The 20,061-nt window shown below is 44.5% G+C and overlaps 1 protein-coding gene across 6 annotated transcripts in view; it reads left to right on the forward strand.

The window, feature by feature from the left end:
- The window catches only part of LOC140187816 (rap1 GTPase-activating protein 2-like), a 448,669-nt gene that overhangs the window by 263,042 nt on the left and 165,566 nt on the right, over positions 1-20,061 (forward strand). Inside the window, exon 1 of one of the 6 annotated variants that reach the window (XM_072243596.1) lies at positions 11,130-11,730. The exons of 4 other annotated variants lie outside the window; for them this stretch is intronic. In XM_072243596.1, coding sequence (XP_072099697.1) covers positions 11,627-11,730 — 104 coding nt within the window. In that variant the 5' untranslated portion in view covers positions 11,130-11,626. Of the gene's footprint in view, positions 1-11,129; positions 11,731-20,061 lie in introns of those variants that run through there. One more of the 6 variants, XM_072243590.1, reaches the window with a different exon arrangement.

Here is a 20,061-nt window from a genome sequence, read left to right on the forward strand (position 1 = left end):
GGCACCACTCCTTGAAGATGTCTTGGGTACTATGGAGGCTGGTAGCCATGATGGAGCTGACGAATTTGACAAGTTCCTACAGTTTACTTCAATCTTGTGCAATCGCCCCTTCACAGCAGACAATGATGCATCCAGTCAGAATGCTCTCCATCGTACATTTGTAGAAGTGTTTGAGTGTTTTAGTTGACAAACCAAAGCTCCTCAAATTCCTAACGAAATATAGCCACTTTCTTGCCTTCTTTATAGCTGCATCAATATATTTTGTCCAGATTCAGCCCTCAGATATATTGACACCCAGGAACTTGAAATTGCTCGCCCTCTCCACTTCTGATCCCTCTATGGCGATTCCCTCATCTTACCCTTTCTGGAGTCCACAATCAGCTCTTTGGCCTTGCTGACATTGAGTGCAAGGTTGTTGCTGTGACATCACTCAACCAACTGCTACATCTCGCTCCTGTACGCCCTTTCATCAAATTTATAGCTGGCATTTGAGCTGTGCCTAGCTATACAGTCATGGGTGTAGAGAGAGTAGAGCAGTGGGCTGAGCTCACATGCCTGTGGTGCACCAGTATTGAACCTGTCCATAAATTCCTGAAAGTGAGCCTAGTTTTTCCTGCCTATTTGATTTTAGTTTATTAATATGCCCTTAGTCTATGATTAATACGGCCTCAATTCCATGAGTCCTGGTCTTGTGTAAGATCATGGTGTGATGCAGATGGGGAACCCCATTTTCGGTCTAGGACGATTGGTGGCATTACCCTGTCAGTCCGTTTTGTGGGTGCTCTTCACACTGTCATCTCAGTTGAATGCAGTGAGATATTTAAGGGTGAACACCATCACAATAAAAATCTCTCTGACTGAATTGCAGATGTTTAATAAATGTAAGGAGGCCACCCAGCCCACAGTATCCAAGCCAGTCAAAAGGATATGACTGAGCCTAATCCTACTTTCCAGCACTAGGTCCGTAGCCCTGCACTCACAGTTCTGCAAGTACACGGCCACCTTCTGTGCAAAAGTTGTGCAGATGGAGTACTGTGTGTGAATGGAGGTCTCCTTACATGAAGACAAACATGGTGTCTTTGTAGGCAACGTTTAGGAGTTCACCAGGTTGATTCCAGAGATGAGGGGGTTAGCCTGTAAAGAGAGATAGAGTTGCCTGGGGCTAAACTCATTGGAATTTAGAAGAATGGTGGGGTATTTATATTTACTTATTGAGATACAGTGCAGAGTAGGCCCTCTGAGCCATGCCAGCCAGCAACCTCCAGTTTAGCACTAGCCGGATCACAGGACAATTTACAATGATCAATTTGGACTGTGGGAGGGCAACCACACGGTCACAGGGAGAATATACAAACTCCTTACAACAGCGACGGGAAATGAACCTGGGGCACAGGTACTGTAAAGCGTTGTACTAACCTCTAGGCTACTGTGCTGCCCTTATAGAAGCATATAAAATTATGAAAGGGATAGACAAGATAGAAGCAGGAAAGTTGTTTCCACTGAAGCTAGAGCTAAGAGACATAGCCTCAAGATTTAGAGAAATTGATTTAGGATGGAGATGAGAAGAAGCTACTTTTTCCGAAGAGTAATGAATCTGTGGAAGCAGTAGAGGCTACCTCATTAAATATATTTAAGACACGGTTAGATAGATTTTTGCATAGAAGAAGAGTGAAGGGTTATGGCAGGTAGGTGGAGCTGAGTCCATAGGCAGATCAGCCATGACCTTATTGAAAGATGGAACAGGCTCGATGGGCCAGATGGCCAACTCCTGCTCCTATTTCTTTTGTTCTTATATTAGATGATAGTTTCTGTATCGGCCACCCTTTCCTGCAGAGTTCTAAACCTCCATCATCCTCGCTGTGGGAAGTCTTTTCTCCTCTCCTCTCTAATCCTTCCACCAATTACTTTAAATTGATAGTCCTTGGTGATTCTGCTAAGGGATATAGGTGAGTCCTGTTTACTTGATTGAGACCCATCTTAACTCTATTCACCTCAGTAAATAGCTCCCTGTAGTTTCCCCTGTTCTAAAGAAACAACCCTAATTTAACGAGTCTTTTCTCACAGCCACAATTTCACACTCATGGTAACATCTTTGTAAGTCTCCTCTGTACCCTCTCCTCTGCAATGACATCTTTCTTGTTATTGCAGTGACCACAAGTGCAGGCAGTAAATGTCTACGAATGCCCTGAGTGGAAATGAATAATGGTGTAACAGTCCCAATGTTAATACTAGCTTCAGAGCTGTTACTTTTTAAACTGTGCATAATTTCACCTCCCTTAGTGTTCAGCTAATTAACAAAGCTAAAATCCATAACATTTCCTCTGACTGAAGTGTGATCAAGTCATCGGAGAGTCACTGGTAAAGTAATGTAAGTGATGTCAGTGGGAGTTTTAACAGGTAAAATTTGATGCATCCCCCTTTAAAAGAAGCCAGTTGTGGCATATTTTATGGGGTGGTTACTTGTTTGAAGAGTTGTAGAAATACACTCAGTGGCTACTCTGTTGGGTAACTCCTGTGCCTAATAACGTGGCCGCTGTGTCTATGTTCATGATCTTCTGCTGCTGTAGCCCATCCACTTCAAGATTCGACATATTGTGCATTCAGAGATGCTTTTCTGCACACCACTGTTGTAACGCGTGGTTATTTGAGTTACTGTCACCTTCCTGTCTGCCCATCCTCCTCTAACCTCTGTCATTAACAAGGCGCTTTTGCCCACGGAGCTGCTGCTCACTGGATGTTTCTTGTTTTTCACACCATTTTTTGTAAACTCTGAAGACTGCTGTGTGTGAACATCCCAGGAGATCAGCAGTTTCTGAGATACCAGCAATCATTCCGCAGTCAAACTCACTTAGACTACCTTTCTTCCCCATTCTGATGTTTGGTCTGAACAACAACCGAACCTCTCGGCCATCAGACACAAAATACTGGAAGTACTTGCAGGTCAGGAAGCATCTATGGAAATGAATAAACAGCCCTTCATCATGACAGGAAAGGAAGGAGGAAGATATCACAACAAAAAGATGGGGGAAAGGGACGCAAGACAAGCTAGAAGGTAAAGCTAGGTTGGTTGGGGAGGAGATGAAGAGAGAGGTTCTGAGGCATTAGATAGAAAAGACAAAGGGCTGGAAAAGAAGGAATCTGATAGGAGAGGACAGTGTACCATGGGAGTAAGGGAACGAGGAGAAAGCGATAGGCAGTTGAGGAGAAAACATAAGAGGCCAGAGTTGGGAATGTAAGAAGGGGGAAAAAAATTACCTGAAGGAGAAATCACTGTTCATGCCATCAGGTTGGAGGCAACCTAGACGGTATATGAGATGTTGTTTCTCCACCCAGACAGTGGCCTCATTGTGACAGAAGAGGAGGCCATGGATCAACATGTTGGAATGGGAATGAGGATAGGAATTAAGATGTTTGGCCACCCGGAAATTCTGCTTATTGTGGGTGGAGCAGAGGTGCGCAATGAAATGGCCCCCCAGTTTACAACGTGTCTCAACAATGGCAGCACAAGATACATAGACAATCCCAACAGATTCTCGGGTAAAGTGTTGCCTCATCTGGAAGGACTGTTTGGGGCTCTGAATGGAGGTGAGGGAGAAGATGAATGGAAAATTGTAGCATTTCTGTCTCTTGCAAGGATACGTGCCGGGAGGGAGATTAGTGGAGAGTGATGAATAAACAGGAGAGTCACACAGGGAGCAATCCCTGCGGAAAGCAGAAAGTCGGCACAGGGGGAGGGGGGAGAATAAAGATATCCTTGGTGGTGGGATCTCCTTGAAGATTGCGGTAGTTGCAGAAAATTATGTGTTGGATGCGGAGGCTCATGGGTTGGTAGGTCTTGACCATGTCTGCAAGCTTTTATGCATTGAGTTGCTACCACATGATTGGCTGATTAGATATTTGCGTTAAGGAGCAAATGTTACTGAGTATAATCAGTAAATCCCTGATTTTTAATGTGCCTTCGTTAGTTTGTCTAGTGTTATCACAGTCCATTTATGATTCAATATTTTTATCAGTCCATTTTATTTAACCATTGTTACAACACTGTGACATGTACAAAGAGTCAACAGTGAACTTTAGAAAAATAATGTCAAAGAGATCTTAGTGAAGTAGTTCTTCTCAGCCTGGACTGTACAGGGGTGACGTCAGTATCAACCAGTCTCGACGCAGTTTTTTCATTAGTATCTATATTTTTATGCTATTAAACCACTTCCAGTTTGATAAGAACCATTGGATTTGACTGCATTTAATATGCTGAAAGTTGTTTTGAATTTTGATTGAACAATTCAGACTCAGCCTGTAAAATTACCTTTGCAAACTGCTGCCTGCTTCTGGCATTAATCTGATCAGCCTTGGGCTATCATGTCTGTTGTATGTAACGACGATACTTTCAACTGATACAGGTGGGAAGATACTGTTGCCAGGGTGTGGAAATGAATGAAATAAAGAACTTTCGACCTCCAGCTGCTATAGTGCCAAGAGCTTTCACCCCGTATAAAGTAATAGTGGGTCATTGGATTGGTGGGCAGGTGAGGTGGAGGGGAGAGGATAACTTCTCACCATGCTTTGGTAATTGAACCCACAGTGGCATAGCAGTCAGTGCCAGTACCTCATAGCTCAGGCAACCCAAGTTCGATCCAGATCTGTCTGTCTGCCTTTTGCATATTCTCTCCTTGGCAACATGCTGGCTGGTTAGTTCTCGGTTGCAAATTAGCCCTGATGTTGGCAGGTGGTAGAAAAGAACCTGAACAGTGGGGGAAAGTTGAAGAGCACAGGTGAGAGGTTGCAAGGCTACCAAGGAATAAGGAGAGGGGAAAGGGATGATGGGAATGCTCCCCCTGACACCCTGCTTCGAAATAACTGCTTAAATAGCTTTCAGCTAGCTGATAAATGGTCATACCAAATTAAATATGGCCTTCCTTTCTCTAACAATGATTTCTCTAACTTCCAGTAATCTCTCCCCTTCACCCTTCTCTCCCAGGAGTCCCAGGTTCCAGATTTTCAAGCATTAGTGAGCTTCGCCTGATATATCTGTTTGATTATTGACTATTCAAATAACCTCTTCCTCAGTGTCAACAAGACAAAGGGGATGGTTATCGACTTCAGGAGAACTCACACCTCGCACATCAGCGGCAAAACAGTGGAAACTGTGAGCAGTTTCAAATCCCTGGGAGAGCACATCTCGCTCACACAACCTCTCGTGGTCCCAGCCAGGAAAGTTCACTACTTTCCGAGGAAGCTGGAGAGAGTTGGACTATGCACATCAATACTCACAGCCAGGACCACCAGACTCAAAGAACAGTTACTTCCCTCTAAACCCTAAACTGAGTAACACCTCCACCCACCAATGCAATCTACCACACCCCCTCATCACCACTACTTTATCACTTCCTGTTGGAGTCAGGTGTACGGATAGTCATGTGCCTAGCTCACTTTGTGTACATAAAGTCCTGTATACTCGTGTATTGAAGAATGAGAATAAACGGTCCTGAATCTTAACTCATGATCTTATATCTTACACCTGCCACTCTGGTCTCAGACATGACTACCAAAGCCTTCACATAGACTCTTCCCCGCAATCTTTAAGATCTCTGTCTGATCACATCTTGATCTAGATTAATGAGGCCCATGTCTACAAAGGTGAGCATTAACATCCCAGCTGTCTTATTGTACACCCATTTCTTTTCTCTGCGTCGTTTGCTTGTACAAGTAAGTAAATAGAAGATACACCCATTGTCTCAGCACAATAAACAACAGGTCTCCCATGCTGGCACCTGGCAGAGAGTCCTCTCTGCAAAAGTGCGCTCTTGAAAGTTTTGACCCAGAATGGAAAACCAGGATCAGGCTTCCCAGCAGTGATTTAGATCCAGCAGTTCTTGCTGAAGTGTTCTCTACCAAGGAATAGTGTGCACCATAAAACGAATTGGTGTCAAGAGTGACTGATGAACACACTTTGCAACTTTCGAATATATCTGCTCAGATTTCTTGCATTAATTTGCTAATATATTCAGTGCAAAATACTTGTGGCCAGTTTCAGGTGTGGGGAGAGAAACCCGGATGGGGCTTCCTTCTGTGTAACGTCGTTGCAGAACGTACATGGTGTACCAGAGGAGCATCACAGGCAGCAAAGTGCTATCAGAGCATACTCACTGTTTCAGATTGCGAGAAAGAGAGAGGCATGGCAGAAATGCACCAGGGAGATGCACAGGAGCAGAATTAGGCCATCTGGCCTATTGGTTCATTGGGATGTTTAGCTCTGCTGAAGGCGCTATGGAATACCAGCCATAGTGAACTCCAGCAAGTACAGGCCCTGAGCTGGTAAATGCTCCTCGTATGTTAACTCCTTTTCCCTGGGGAACATCCTCATGAACCTCCTCTGGACCTTTTCCAATGCCAATACGTCCTTCCTTAAATAAGGGGCCCAAAACTGCTTGCAATACTCCAATGCCTTATAAAGCCTCAGCATATAATCCTTGCTTTTATGTTCTAGAATTTCCCAGAGCTGGGTCATCAGGGCTATTAATTTAGGAAGCAGCAACCTTTAGCTTAGTCCTGACCCTTGCCCCATTCCTGGGCACACTGACAGTCCAGCAGGTGGGGGCAGAAGGACAGAATTTGTGAAGCGGCTTGGGGGTGGGTTGAAGCTGGGATTGGAAGTTAGTTGTGGAGTGACTCTTCGGTGAAGGCTGCAGTTTGGAGTTTTGGGGAATTGCTTGGACTTGCAGGGAGGAGGTTGAGGGTGAATGAGAGGTCTGAATGTGGGGGCGGGGGGGGGGGGGATGTAGATCCAAATAGGGTGAAGATGCAAAGGATAGAAGACCTTGTAGATGTGGGATGAGTTGTCACCTGTCCCCTAAATCGTTCATAACACGAGGCTGTGACATTCTTTCTTCAGGTCCTGGAAGAGAAACAGTTTATAGGGAGACCCAGCTGAGGCTCTTCTGCCCACTGAGTCTGTGTTGGCCCATTAACACTAAAACTGCATTAGTTCTATTTATTTTATTCTCCCCACATGCCCATCAACTCTCCCCAGATTTTACCACCTTTACCCCTTGAGGCAACCTACAATGGCTAATTATGCTACCAACCCGCATGCCTCTGTGACTATGCAACTTCATGACTCGATTAGCTAAGCAGAATGGAACCGTAGCCTAGGTAATAGAAATGTGGATTCCTTGCACCACTCAGCCCTTGACTGCCGGCAGCCACCTAGCAACAGCAAGAGGCCATTCAGTCCCTCCATCATTCTGTTCAATCAGGTGATAAAGGGAGTGGGCTGACATCCACTGGATTGATTCCTAATATAGTATTTTTGTTGTATGAGGAGAGGTTTTGCATTGTATACCTTTTCTCTGATATTTAGAACAATTATGTATGATCTCATTAAATCAGAGGATTGACATTGCCTCAACTGTCATGTCTAGAACTGGAGGTCAAAGTCTCAAAATTAAGGATCGGCCTCTCAGGACTGGGTAAAGAGGAAAATTCCTTGCCCAGAGAATGGGCAGGGGGATCTTTGGAATTCTCTGCCGACAGAGACGCTGGAGATTCTGTCACTGAGTATAATCAAGACAGTACTGGTAACTGATATTAGCATAGTCATGTGCTTGATGGTTGCTACATCCACCTACTGAATATTGAAAGGCCTAGAAAGAGTGGACATGGAGAAGGTGTTTCTTACAGTGGGAGAATCTAGGACCAAATGGCACAGCCTCAGAATGTGAGGACATCCTTTTAGAACAGAGATGAGGAGAAATTTCTTAAGCCAGAGGGTGTTGAATCTATGTAATTTATTGCCACAGACGGCTGTGGAGGCCAAGTCATTGGGTATATTTACACCAGAGATTGATAGGTTCTAAATTAATAAGGGTGTCAATGGTTAAGGGGAGAAGGCGGCAGAATGGGTTGAGTGGGAAAATAAATCAGTCATGATCAAATGGCAGAGCACTCAATGGGCTGAATGGTCGAATTTTGCTGTTATGTCTTATGATTTTATAGGGCAAAGGGCCTAGTTCTGTGCTGATGACTCCATGAGTTCATGACTCTAAAACAGAGATCGATAGATTTTTGGAGGTTAAGAGAATCAAGGGGTACAGGTTTAAAGCAAAGAGTGGCACCAGGGTAGAAGATGAGCCATGATGTTACTCAGTAGTGGAAAAGACATGAGAGGTCAATGGTCTTATTGTGCTGCTATTTCCACAGACAAAACTCTATCTACCCACATTAGTTCTGTACTATGTTTGTGTAACAAAAAGCAATCAGGCTGATGTCTTTCAAACAGGAGAAAATCTACAGATGCTGGAAATCCAGAGCAACACACACAAAATGCTGGAGGAACTCAGCAGGTCAGGCAGCATCTATGGAAAAGAATAAACTGTCACTGTTTCGGGCCGAGGCCCTTCAGGAAGACTGAATGAAAGGGGAGAAGTCAGCATAAGAAGCGAGGGAGGGGAGGAAGAAGTACAGGTGGTAGGTGAGAGGTGAAACTGGGAGAGGGGAAGGGGTGAAGTAAGGAGCTGGGAAATTGTCCAGTGACAGAGATAAAGGGCTGGAGGAGGGGGAATCTGATGGGAGAGGGTAGAAGAACGTGGAAGAAAGGGAAAGAGGAGGAGCATCAGAGAGAGGTGATGGGCAGGTAAGGAGAAGGTGAGAGAGGGAAACAGGAACAGGGAATGGTGAAGCTGAAGGGAAGGTACAATTACTGGAAGTTCACGAAATCAGTGCTCATGTCATCAGAATTGGAGGCTACCCAGACGTAATATAAGGTGTTGCTCCTCCAATCTGAATGTGACCTCATCGTGGCATTGGAGGAGGCCTTGGACTGACATGCTGGAGTGTGAAAGGGAGGTGGAAATGAAGTGGGTGGCTACCGGGATACCACTTTTAATGGCAGGTGGAACTTAGGTGCTCAGTGAAGCAGTTTCCCAATCTGCATCAGGTCTCACCGATAAACAGGAGCACTGGATACAGTAGATGACCCCAACAGACTCACAGGTGAAGTGTCGCCTCACCTGGATTGACTGTTTGGGGCCCTGAATGGTAGTGAGGGAGGAGGTGTAGGGACAATTGTAGTACTTGTTCCACTTGCAAGGATAAGTACCAGGATGGATGAGTAGACAAGGGAGTTATGATTTGTAGCTATGCCTGCCTTCCTGTCGGCTATGTGGAATAAGCCTACACAAGTATCACTCCCCAACTCTTCCTATACTACATTGGCGACTGCATTGGTGCTGCTTCCTGTACCCTCGCCGAGCTCGTCGACTTCATCAACTTTGCCTCCAACTTCCACTCTGACCTCAAATTCACTTGGTCCATTTCCAAAACCTCCCTCCCCTTTCTCAATATCTCTGTCTGCATCTCTGGAGACAGTGTATCTGCTGGTATCTTTTATAAATTCACTGATTCTCACAGCTACCTGGACTATACTTCTTCCCACCCTGTCACTTGTAAAAAGCATTATCCTCTTTTCTCAGTTCCTCCATCTCCGCCGCATCTGGTCTCATAATGAGGCTTTTCATTCCAGAACTACTGAGATGTCCTCCATCTTCAAAGAAAGGGGCTTCCCTTCCTCCACCATCAACGCTGCCTTCAACCACATCTCTTCCACTTCATGCACGTCTGCCCTCACCCCATCTCCCCACTGCCCCACCAGGGATTGAGTTCCTCTTGTCCTCACTTACCACCCCACTCGCCTCTGTGTCCAGCACATAATTCTCTATAACTTTCACCAAGTGCATTTTTCCCTCTTCCCCCAGTTTCCACTTCCTGCAGGGATCGCTCCTTAGGCGGCTCTCTTGTCTACACACCCCTCCCCACTGGTACGTATCCTTGCAAGCAGAACAAGTGCTACACCTGCCCCTACACCTCCTCCCTCACGACCATACAGGGCCACAAACAGTCCTTCCAGGTGAGGCAGTACTTCACCTGTGAGTCTGTTGGGGTCATCTACGGGATTCGGTGCCCCCTGAGTAGCCTTCTGTATATCAATGAGCCTCAATGTAGACTGGGAGACCACTTCACCGAGCACCTCCCTCTGGTGCTCCTCCTCCTTCCCTTCCTTCCATGGCCTTCTATCCTGTCTCCAAATCTTTATCTCTTTCACCAATCAACTTCCCAACTCTTTACTTCACCCCCTCCCCCTCTCCTGGTTTCACCTATCACCTACCACCTTGTACTTCTTCCTCCCCTCCCCCCACCTTCTTACTCTGACTTCTCCTTTTTCTTTCCAGTCCTGATGAAGGGGCTCGGCCCAAAACGTCTCCTGTTTACTCTTTTCCACAGATGCTGCCTGGTCTGCAGAGTTCCTCCAGCATTTTGTGTGTATTGCAATAGAATGTCTTTAACCCTCACTGGAAGGAGTGATGAAGGTTCAGCATTCAGAATCAAAATCAAGTTCATTATCACCGACATGCCGGGACATTTGTAGTTTTTTGGTGGCAGTACCGTGCATACATAAAGAACACTATAAATTATAATTGCATATATATCTGTATATGTAAATGTAATTAAGTAAGTTGTGCAAAAAGAGAGCAGACATAATGAGGCAATGTTCATTGGTTCATTGTCCATTCAGAAATCCGATGGTGGAGCAGAAGAAGCTGTTCCTAAGATGTTAAGTGTGTGTCTTCTGGCTCCTGTACTTCCTCTCTGATAGTAGTAATACGAAGAGAGCACGCCTGGGCAATGGGGGTCCTTAATGATGGAAGCTGTCTTTTTGTGGCGTTGCGTTTTGAAGAAGTTCTTAATGCTGGAGAGGCTAGTGCCCATGATGGAGCTGGCTAAGTCCTGAATTCAGTGCCCATTTCCCTTGAGAAGAAAGTGATGAAACACATTCTGAGCACTCTGAGCTGAGCTATTGCCTCCCTCCCACCCCTCCCCCCCCCCCACACACACCACCACTTCAAGCCTCCCTTCAGCACCTTTCTGTGGGAGAAGGGTTCAGTTCCAGCTTTCCACAACTCTTCCCTGAAAGGGTTAATGCAAGCAGTTAATGCATTCTGACATCAGCGTGTACGAACCAGGCGAAAGCAGTCCTGGGAGGGGATAGATGCACGAGAGGGAGGAGCCACCTCAGTTGTCACATCACCGTGGCAACCCACTGGCAGAAAGTGCAGAGACTAGGTACGGGATAATCCTGGTAGGTTAGACGTGCAGTCAGTTGCAAGTGTGCAGGAGTCATGCAACAGTTAATGTGCCTAAATCCTTGACACCGGCCCACTTCCACAAAAAAGGTGGGCCACAGAAGGTGGTCATTCTGACTGGAAGGAACGTCAGCTGCCCGGACAAGTATACTTGTGTGAAGGACTTCTCAGCTGAAGGCTGTAGACAGGAACTGTGTCTAACTGTGAACTGTACGAAAATCTGTTGGGGCAGAGTGAACTGCCAGCCCTCTGTGTGCTCCTGATCCCAGGAACCATGACAGACACGGCTGCAGCTGGCGGCTAGTCAGCCAGGTGACTTGAAGGTCACTTGAGGTGCAGGAGAACGAAAGGCAGTGGGGGAAGTGGAAGAAAACACACAATTGTCGGACTGGGACAGAAGGCGCAGGACCTGCGAGGCGTTACACTCACACTCGGGCTGCCGGGGTGCGAGCTGGAAACCACGCGGAGGCTGGCGCGCTAGCCAGACCATGGCTGAGAAAGGTGACAGAGCGCCCTCGAGAAAGGCAGGACTCCGAGCAGCTGTGGTACTGATTGGGTTGTTGCACAGATCGCGAAGAGAAAAGGACCGAAGGTAAAATGCTCTGTCCATCAGTTCTCTCTTAACCCCTTCACTGCCGGCGCGGGGCTTGCCTGCAGCTGAACCCAGCTGAGGAGAAACTTCCTGAAATGGCTCTGTCCCAGCGAACTGTTGTGTTCTAGTGGTTTGCTGACATAAGGTTGAAGTTACTTACCACATGTTCGACTCGTCCTTTGGACTTACAACTTTGACCTTGATGCATGGTTAATAGTATTTAAAGGAAAGGTGAAAATTTGCCAGGTACTCTGTTTTGATCGGAGCAGCTTGAAAGGTAACTGCATATCTGTCAGGGACATTTAACTGTATTGATGCAGTGTTAAAGCATGAGGATATAGAGCCAGAACTCCCAGTAATAATTTCCATTCATATGGTGCTTTAATCCATGCACCTAGTATCACAAAGTCATCTCGGTATCTTGAATATTTGTGCCCGCCAACAGACAGATGAAGTAAATGGTGCCTCTTTGGCAGTGTGGCCATTTAAAAAGAAGTTTTGTGTATTTTTCACATTCGCCTGGTGTATAATTTAACTTTGGAGATGTAAGCCACCAGATGGCTTTTCTCAATTCTTCAGATGCTTGGAATAAATTAGCAAACAGATAACATTCAACTGATTACTAGTTATAAAGAAGGTAACACTCAAAGAGGTGTATTTAACACTGGCAGCCTGTTTAAACCCTTATGTGACAGCACCTTCCCATTCACTGTAGAGACAATCTCTTAATGTACAATTATGCACCGGTACAGGACAGAAAAAGAGACAGAGGTAATGGCTGAGTGAGAGAGAGAGAGAGAGATAAAGAACATAAAGTCTGAGAAACAGAGAGAGAGAGAGAGAGTTAAAGACCTAGAGACAGATAGAGAGTTAAAGACCTAGAGGCAGAGAGAGAGAGTTAAAGACCTAGAGACAGAGAGAGAGAGTTAAAGACCTAGAGACAGAGACAGAGAGAGAAAGACTGAGTCAGGGTGAGAGAGAGAGGTAGTAACCGAGAGACAGAGAGCTAAAGACCGACAGATGCAAGAGAGAGAGAGAGAAAGGACATAAAGACTGAGAGAGAGACAGATGGTGAGAGTTTAAGACCTAGCGACAGAGAGATAAAGACTGAGAGAGAGAGAAAAGGAGGTAAAGACCAAGAGACAGAGAGACAAAGACCGAGAGAGAGAGAGAGAGAGAGAGATTAGGTGTATTTCAATCTGAAGATGGTGAGCAAAGCAAAGAGCAAGGCAGGGTAAAAGAACCTTGTGGTCATGCCACCTTCAATTCATTGTATCAATGCTGTTTCGAAAAGCTTCACTCTAAGCTGACAGCTCTTTCTCAGTATTGCCATTTTGCTGTTTACATTATCACTTGATACCTGGAGTGATGCCTGAAGTTTTCCAGGAACTTAGTTTAGTGCAGAAATGAAGGCAATCAAGGCTCCTCGTTCTGTGATTAACGTTGAGTCTTTCACCAACAACATTACATCTCTGACCTCTGGTTCTTAAGATTGTTTAATGTCATTTCCAGTACACAAGTGTAAAGGAGGACAAAGTACAAATTGCTCCGGATCTCATGAGCACAAAAAGAATACACAATATGATAAAGAACAATAATAGAGAAGTATTAAAATAAACACAATAAATATAAATTCATAAGATAGCTTATATGCATAGATTGATTTTATGTCTATAAAATGACACTAGGTACAGAAGTACATAAGGTGACTCTGACAGAAGATGATAAAGTGGTGGTGGGAGTGTGTGTTAGTGGGTGGAGGTGTTGATCAGCCTTACTGCTTGGGGAACGTAACTGCCTTTAAGTCTGGTGGTCCTGGCATGGATGCCACACAGTCTGCTCCCTGGTGGGATTGGGACAAACGGTCCATGAGCCGGCTGGGTGGGATTCTTTATGATATTGCTGGTCTTTTCCCGGCACCTTTCTGTATATATGTCCTGGGTGTTGGGTGGGCTGATGCCAGTGATGCACTGGGCAGTTTTGACAACCCGTTGCAGAGCCTTCTTTGACCCTTAATTCCCCAGTATGTTCCCAAAACTCTTCTTCAGATCAGTGAAGCACCTCAAAGCCTAAAACAAGTCAGATTTTCCTCACTGTATCTCCAGCGGAGGTCCAGGCTTTAACTCACGAGAAGTTGAGGCAGCTCCTTAACCACCTTTGCCTGTTGGAGCCTGGGCTCTACTGGTGCAGATGCGATCCAGTGATGCAGCTGAAAGGCGCACAAAAGCAGAACGACCTTCAGTGCCGTGAGAACTAAATACCTAATGCGAAAGGGGCACCTCCATCTCTGCATCAGAAGGTCACTCCGGCGAGCTGAGTATATAAAACAAAAGCCAACAATGCTGGGAACACTCAGCAAGTCAGGCGGCACTTGCAGAGAGGAAATCGAGCTACTGTGTCAGCTGGCTGGTCCTTCGCCAGAACAAATGAGCATGAACCACAGGCTGGCACTTCAGGGTGAGCGTGCCATCTCGATGGAGACAGCCGTGGTGTTAAACCAAGTCTCATCCACCCACTTATGTGGAGATTAGGAAATCCTTTCACCAACACCATCAAGTTCATCGAGATAACAATGGCCTGGCTCTCTGTGCAGGTCGATTGCACAGATATTAACTGCTGATCAACAATAGTGGATTGCACTTTAGATTGCACTTCAACGACCTTAATTTATTGGGTTTGGAGTGGCTTTGGACATCTTGAGGATTATTCAAAGTCAAAGTAAAATTATTTATTGAAGTATGTGTATGTTACGCTATTGTACTTTGAGATTCATTTCCTTGCGGGCATTGACAGGAAAAAAGAAATACAATAGAATTTACAAAAATTATACATAAACAAAGACTGACAAACAAATGTGCAAAAAAGGACAAATTGTGCAAATAATAAAAATAATATGGAGAAAAAGAGTTGTAAAGAGTCCTTGAAAGTGAGTCTGTAGGTTGTAGAATCAGTTAGACCATAAAGCCATAGCACATAGGAGCAAATTGAGGCCATTGAGTCATTCCACCATCCCTGATTTATTATCCCTCTCAACCTCACTCTCCTGCATTTGGTGGAAGAAAGGTAAGGCATGAGCATGACAGAGTGCCCACCACATACCTTTCTGATGCTCCAAGCTATTTTGCAGCCAGTTAAGTACTTTTCGAGGTGTAGTCACTGTCGTAAAGTAGGAACTGCAGCAGCCAGTTTCTGCACAGCAAGCTCCCACAAGCTGTTTTAGGACTGTGTAGTGTAAGCAACTCTGCTGTTTAAGAAAACGGACTTACAGAATTCTTTTAAGGGACTGAAGGTACCTGAAGGGGCCTGGTACTTTGACTAAAGATCTCTGAAGGAAGGCCTGCTTTTTAAGCAGTGTTCTGGAAGCTTAAAGCCATTTTCTGGCTCTGAAAACTGGGTTATCATCCTTCAGGAAAGGAAAATTCTCATCGTGGTCTGGTCTGCATTTTGGTAGTTCCAGACCTGATTCACTGCCCAGAGAAGTCCCTGCCACTCCTATCACACTCCATCACCGAAGAAAGTCAAGTTCCAAACCATTTCAGCTGTGGAAGTAATGCAGAAATATTAGCTTTATTTGTCACCTGCACATCAAAACATACAGTATAGTGCGTTCTTTATGTCAACAACCAGCACAGTCTGAGTTGGTGCTGGGGGGGCAGTTGCCCGCAAGCTTTGCCATGCTTCCGGCACCAACATAGCATGTCCACAGCTTACTGACCCTAACCTGTACATCTTTGGAATGTGGGAGGAAACTAGAGTATCCAGAGGAAATCCACAAGCAACAGGGAGAACATCCAAGTCCTTACGGACAGTGGCTAGAATTTTACCCTGATCGCTGGCACTGTAAAGCATCACAGTAACTGGTGCTCTACTTTGCCAATCAAAGTGGTTGGGGGCATGCATGTAGTCCAGTTAAGAATTGTTGTTTAATTTCTCTTTATCGACTACAGCTCAGCACTCAATCCTATCATCCCCTCAAAACTAATCAATAAGCTTCAAGACCTTAGCCTCAATACCTCCTTGTGCAATTGGATCTTTGATTTCCTCACTTGCAGACCCCAGTCAGTTTGGATTGGCAACAACATCTCCTCCACAATCTCCATCAACGCAGGTGCACCACAGGGCTGTGTGCTTAGCCCCCTGCTCTACTCACTTTATACTTATAGCTGTGAGGCTAAGCACAGCTCCGATGCCATATTTAAGTTTGCTAACAACACCACTGTCATTGGCTGAATCAAAGGTGGCAGCGAATCAGCGTATAGGAGGGAAATTGAAAATCTGCTGAGTGGTGCCATAACAACGGCCTGTCATTCAATGTCAGTAAGACCAAGGAGCTGATTATTAACTGCAGGAGGAGGAAATCGGAGGACCAGTCCTCACTGGGGGAATCGGAGATGGAGAGGGTCAGCAACTTTAAATTCCTCAGTGTTATCATTTTAGAGGATCTGTCCTGGGCCCAGCACGTAAGTGCAATCATGAAGAGAGCATGGCAAGGCCTCTGCTTCCTTAGAAGCTTGTGAAGATTCGGCATGACATCTAAAACTTTGACAAACTTCTATAAATGTGTGGTGGAGAGTATATTGACTGGTTGCATCACAGCCTGGTATGGAAACACCAATGCCATTGAATGGAAAATCTTACAATAAGTTGTGGATATGGCCCAGTCCATCATGGGTACAGCCCTCCCCACCATTGAGCACATCTACACAGAGCGCTGTGGCAAAAAAGACACACCCGTCATCAGGGACCCCAACACCCAGGCCATCAGGAAGAAGGTACAGGTACTCAGGACTCCCAACACCAGTTTCAGGAACATTTATTACTCCTCAACCATTGGACCCTTGAACCAGCAGGGATAATTGCACTCAACTTCACTTGCCCCATCACTGAAATGTTCCCACAACCTATGGAGTCACTATCAAGGACTTTTCATCTCATGATCTCAATATTTATTGCTTGCTTGCTTGCTTGTTTGTTTGTTTGTTTATTTATTTATTTATTATTGTTTTTATCTTTTTTTTCTTTGTATTTGCACAGTTAATTGTCTTTTGCACATTAGTTGTCTGTCCACCCTGTCAGGTGCAGTTTTTCATTGATTCTATTATGGTTCTTGGATCTACTGAGAATGCCTGCAAGAAAACAAACCTCAGGGTTGTATATGGTGACATTTATATGAATTTTGAACTTTGAATGGTTGTGCCTTCCTTCCTGTGGCTTTGTAGAGGTGCTCAAAATCTGGAAGAGATGAGAGAGAGGAAAGAAAGATAAATTTATTGGTTAAGACCAGATGTCATAGATTTCAAGTTGTTGGTAAAAGACTCAGGAAAACATTATCACAGAGCAAGTAACGAGTAGGGACCCAGGTCACTGACTGTATTTAGGCAGTGTCTTGAATCATTTAGACATACAGAGCTATGAACCAAGTGCTAGGTGATGGGTTTAATATGGAACAGTTTCTATAGGACAGCTGGGACAAGTTGGCCTGTTTAATCTTGCTTTTCAACTGGTTGGGACTTTGGAGTCAATCATCAGGACTGTGTGTCTAGAATCATAGAGAGTAGGGTTAGGGTTGACATTGTTGAATGTTGCGGTGTGATATAATTTATTACTTTTGATTGCTAGTCTAGGATCATTAAAGAATCCTTCCAAGTGATTTAATAGTAGCGCTACCACTGTACCCTGAGGTGGAAGTAAATTCAGTTTCAGAAATAAATAAATTCAGGTGGAAATGGATTCCTTGTAAAGGGAATTGAATGGATAATGACAGGTAAAAATTACAACTCTCTGGGGAATGTATTCAGGAGTAAACTTGACTGCATTATTGTTGCAGAGAACTAGTACAGGCTCAATGGACCAAATGGCCTCCTTTATGCCGTGACAATTTCATGACTTTCTGTAACTGGGGATGGGCACAGCGCCTCCCCTGTTGATTTTCCTTCCTCCCCTGTAAGGCTACACCTTGACCAACTCAGACGAGTCCAGACTCCTCCTCAGGGAGAAGTACAAATTCAAATGAACCCCACGGTCCCTGAAGCCACCCCGCCCCCGACATTCCTATTCTAACAATCATGGGTTCCATAAACCCAGGGACAATACCTTGTTATTCCTTTTATTTGAACTACTTGTTTACTTTAGTAATTTGTAGCAATTTTATGACTTTGGTGCCGCAAAACAAATGTCATTACATACGTGTCAGTGTTAATAAATCAGATTCTGTCAGAGTCACTAAGCCACACCTGCAAGAGGAAGTTTTGGAGCAGTCCGAACCTTCAGAAGAGTCTAAGCATAACCAGATGTATGCTGTAACCATCAGAGAACTTCATAAAGCCGTAGAGCCATGGAGTACTACAGTACAGAAGTAGGTCCTTTGGCCCAGCTAGTCCATGCTGAACAATTACTCTACCTATTTCCTTCAAACAGCACCCAGACCATAGCTCTCCATACACCTCCCATCTATGTACCTTTCCAAGTTTCTCTTAAATGTTAAAGTTGGTATATTCAGAATACTCATGTCCTCAGTATCATTTATTTATTTATTTATTTATTATATTATTATCATTGTTATTATTTTAGTATTTGCACAGATTGTCTTTTGCACATTGGTTGTTTGTCAGTCTTGGTTTGTGTGTAGATTTTTTCATTGATTCTATTGTGTTTCTTTGTTCTCCTGTGAATGCCTGCAAGTAAACTAATCTCAGGATACTACAAGATGATAGATACATACTTTGAGAAGAAATTTACTTTGAATACGTTCCAAAGTTTCCCACCACTGATACCACCAGGGTCAGTTTGGAAGGAAATGAAGCTGTGGAGGCCAAGTCACTGGGTATATTTAAAGCAGAGGTTGATAGATTCTTGATTAGTAAGGGTGTCAAAAGTTATGGGGAGAAGACAGGAGAATGGGTTTGGGGGGATAATAGGCTTGCTGTGCCATATTACCTAATTCTGCTCCTATGTCTTATGGTCTTAATGGTCTCTCACACTTTTGGACACATCCATGACAACCCTCTCAACTTTCTCTACTCTACAAAAGAATAAACACTCCTTCCCTGCAGCTTTTCCCATTATGATCTGGAATCATTCTAATAAATCATTCCCCTACCCCCTTGTAGTATATGTGCATCAAAATAACGTCCACAGTCACAGTGTGGATCAAAGCAGCAGAACTGGATAAAATGGAAGTTGGGTAAACTTGTAGGATATGTTTTATTCATTTAGATCAATCAGTATCAGTTTGTACTCCACTGAACGTATACACATTTCAATTACTCAATACATTCGGAGCAATCCTTTGTGATCCATTGGTCTGGAATGCATTAGGTCTGGATCATCATGGTTTAAAGGCAGCTAATTAACTTACCAACCAGCAATTCTTTGGAATGTGCGAGGAAGCCAGAGCACCCAGTAGAAATTCGTGGTGCCACAGATGGGAGAACGTGCAAACTCCTCACCGACAGCACCTGAGGGCAGGATTGAACGTGGGTCTTAGACGTGTTCGATCCAGAAGAGCAAGGCGTTGGCTGTACTGGCTGTACTCACTGTGCTGCTGAGAGGTTTAGCATCCGAGATTGGATGGGGGTTAGGCTTTTCCAATATGGTACAATAAGTAGTGACTCCAGCCCAGATGGAAACATCTCTGACGTTGAGAAAATAAAAGTGAAACAAAAGGTAAATAGCATCTTCTTGAAAGAAGTCTTTTTAACTGACATATTTAAGACCACAAGACCATAAGACACAGAGGCAGAATTAGGTCATTTGTCCCATTGAGTCTGCTCTGCCATTCCATCATTACTGATTTATTATCCCTCTCAAATCCATTCTCCTGCCTTCTTCCCATAACTTTTGACACCCTCACTAATCAAGAACCTAACAAATATACCCAAGTTATATTGGCCTCCATAGCTGTCTGTGGCAATGAATTCCACAGATTCACCACCTTCTAGCTAAAAAAAATCACCTCATCTCTGTTCTAAAGGGACGTCCTTGTATTCTCAGCCTGTGCCCACTGGTCTTAGTCTCTCTCGCTATAGGATACCTTTCTGCATATCTACTCTATCTAGGCCTTTCAATATTTTATAGGTTTCAATAAGATCATCCCTCATTGATCTAAACTCCAGCGAATACAGGCCCAGAGCCATCATATGTTCATTCTTTCATTCCCAGAAATATTCTTGTAAACTTCATTGTAAACCTCTTCTGGACCCTCTATAGTTCCAACACGTCATTTCTTAGATAAGAGGTCCAAAATTGCCCACAATACTCCGAGTGCACATTGACCAATGCCTTATAAAGCCTCTTTGTTAACTGGCCTACAAAGAAAGTATGTCAAGGTGA

Source organism: Mobula birostris, chromosome 25 (assembly GCF_030028105.1).
Source record: "Mobula birostris isolate sMobBir1 chromosome 25, sMobBir1.hap1, whole genome shotgun sequence".
NCBI classification, from domain to species: domain Eukaryota; kingdom Metazoa; phylum Chordata; class Chondrichthyes; order Myliobatiformes; family Myliobatidae; genus Mobula; species Mobula birostris.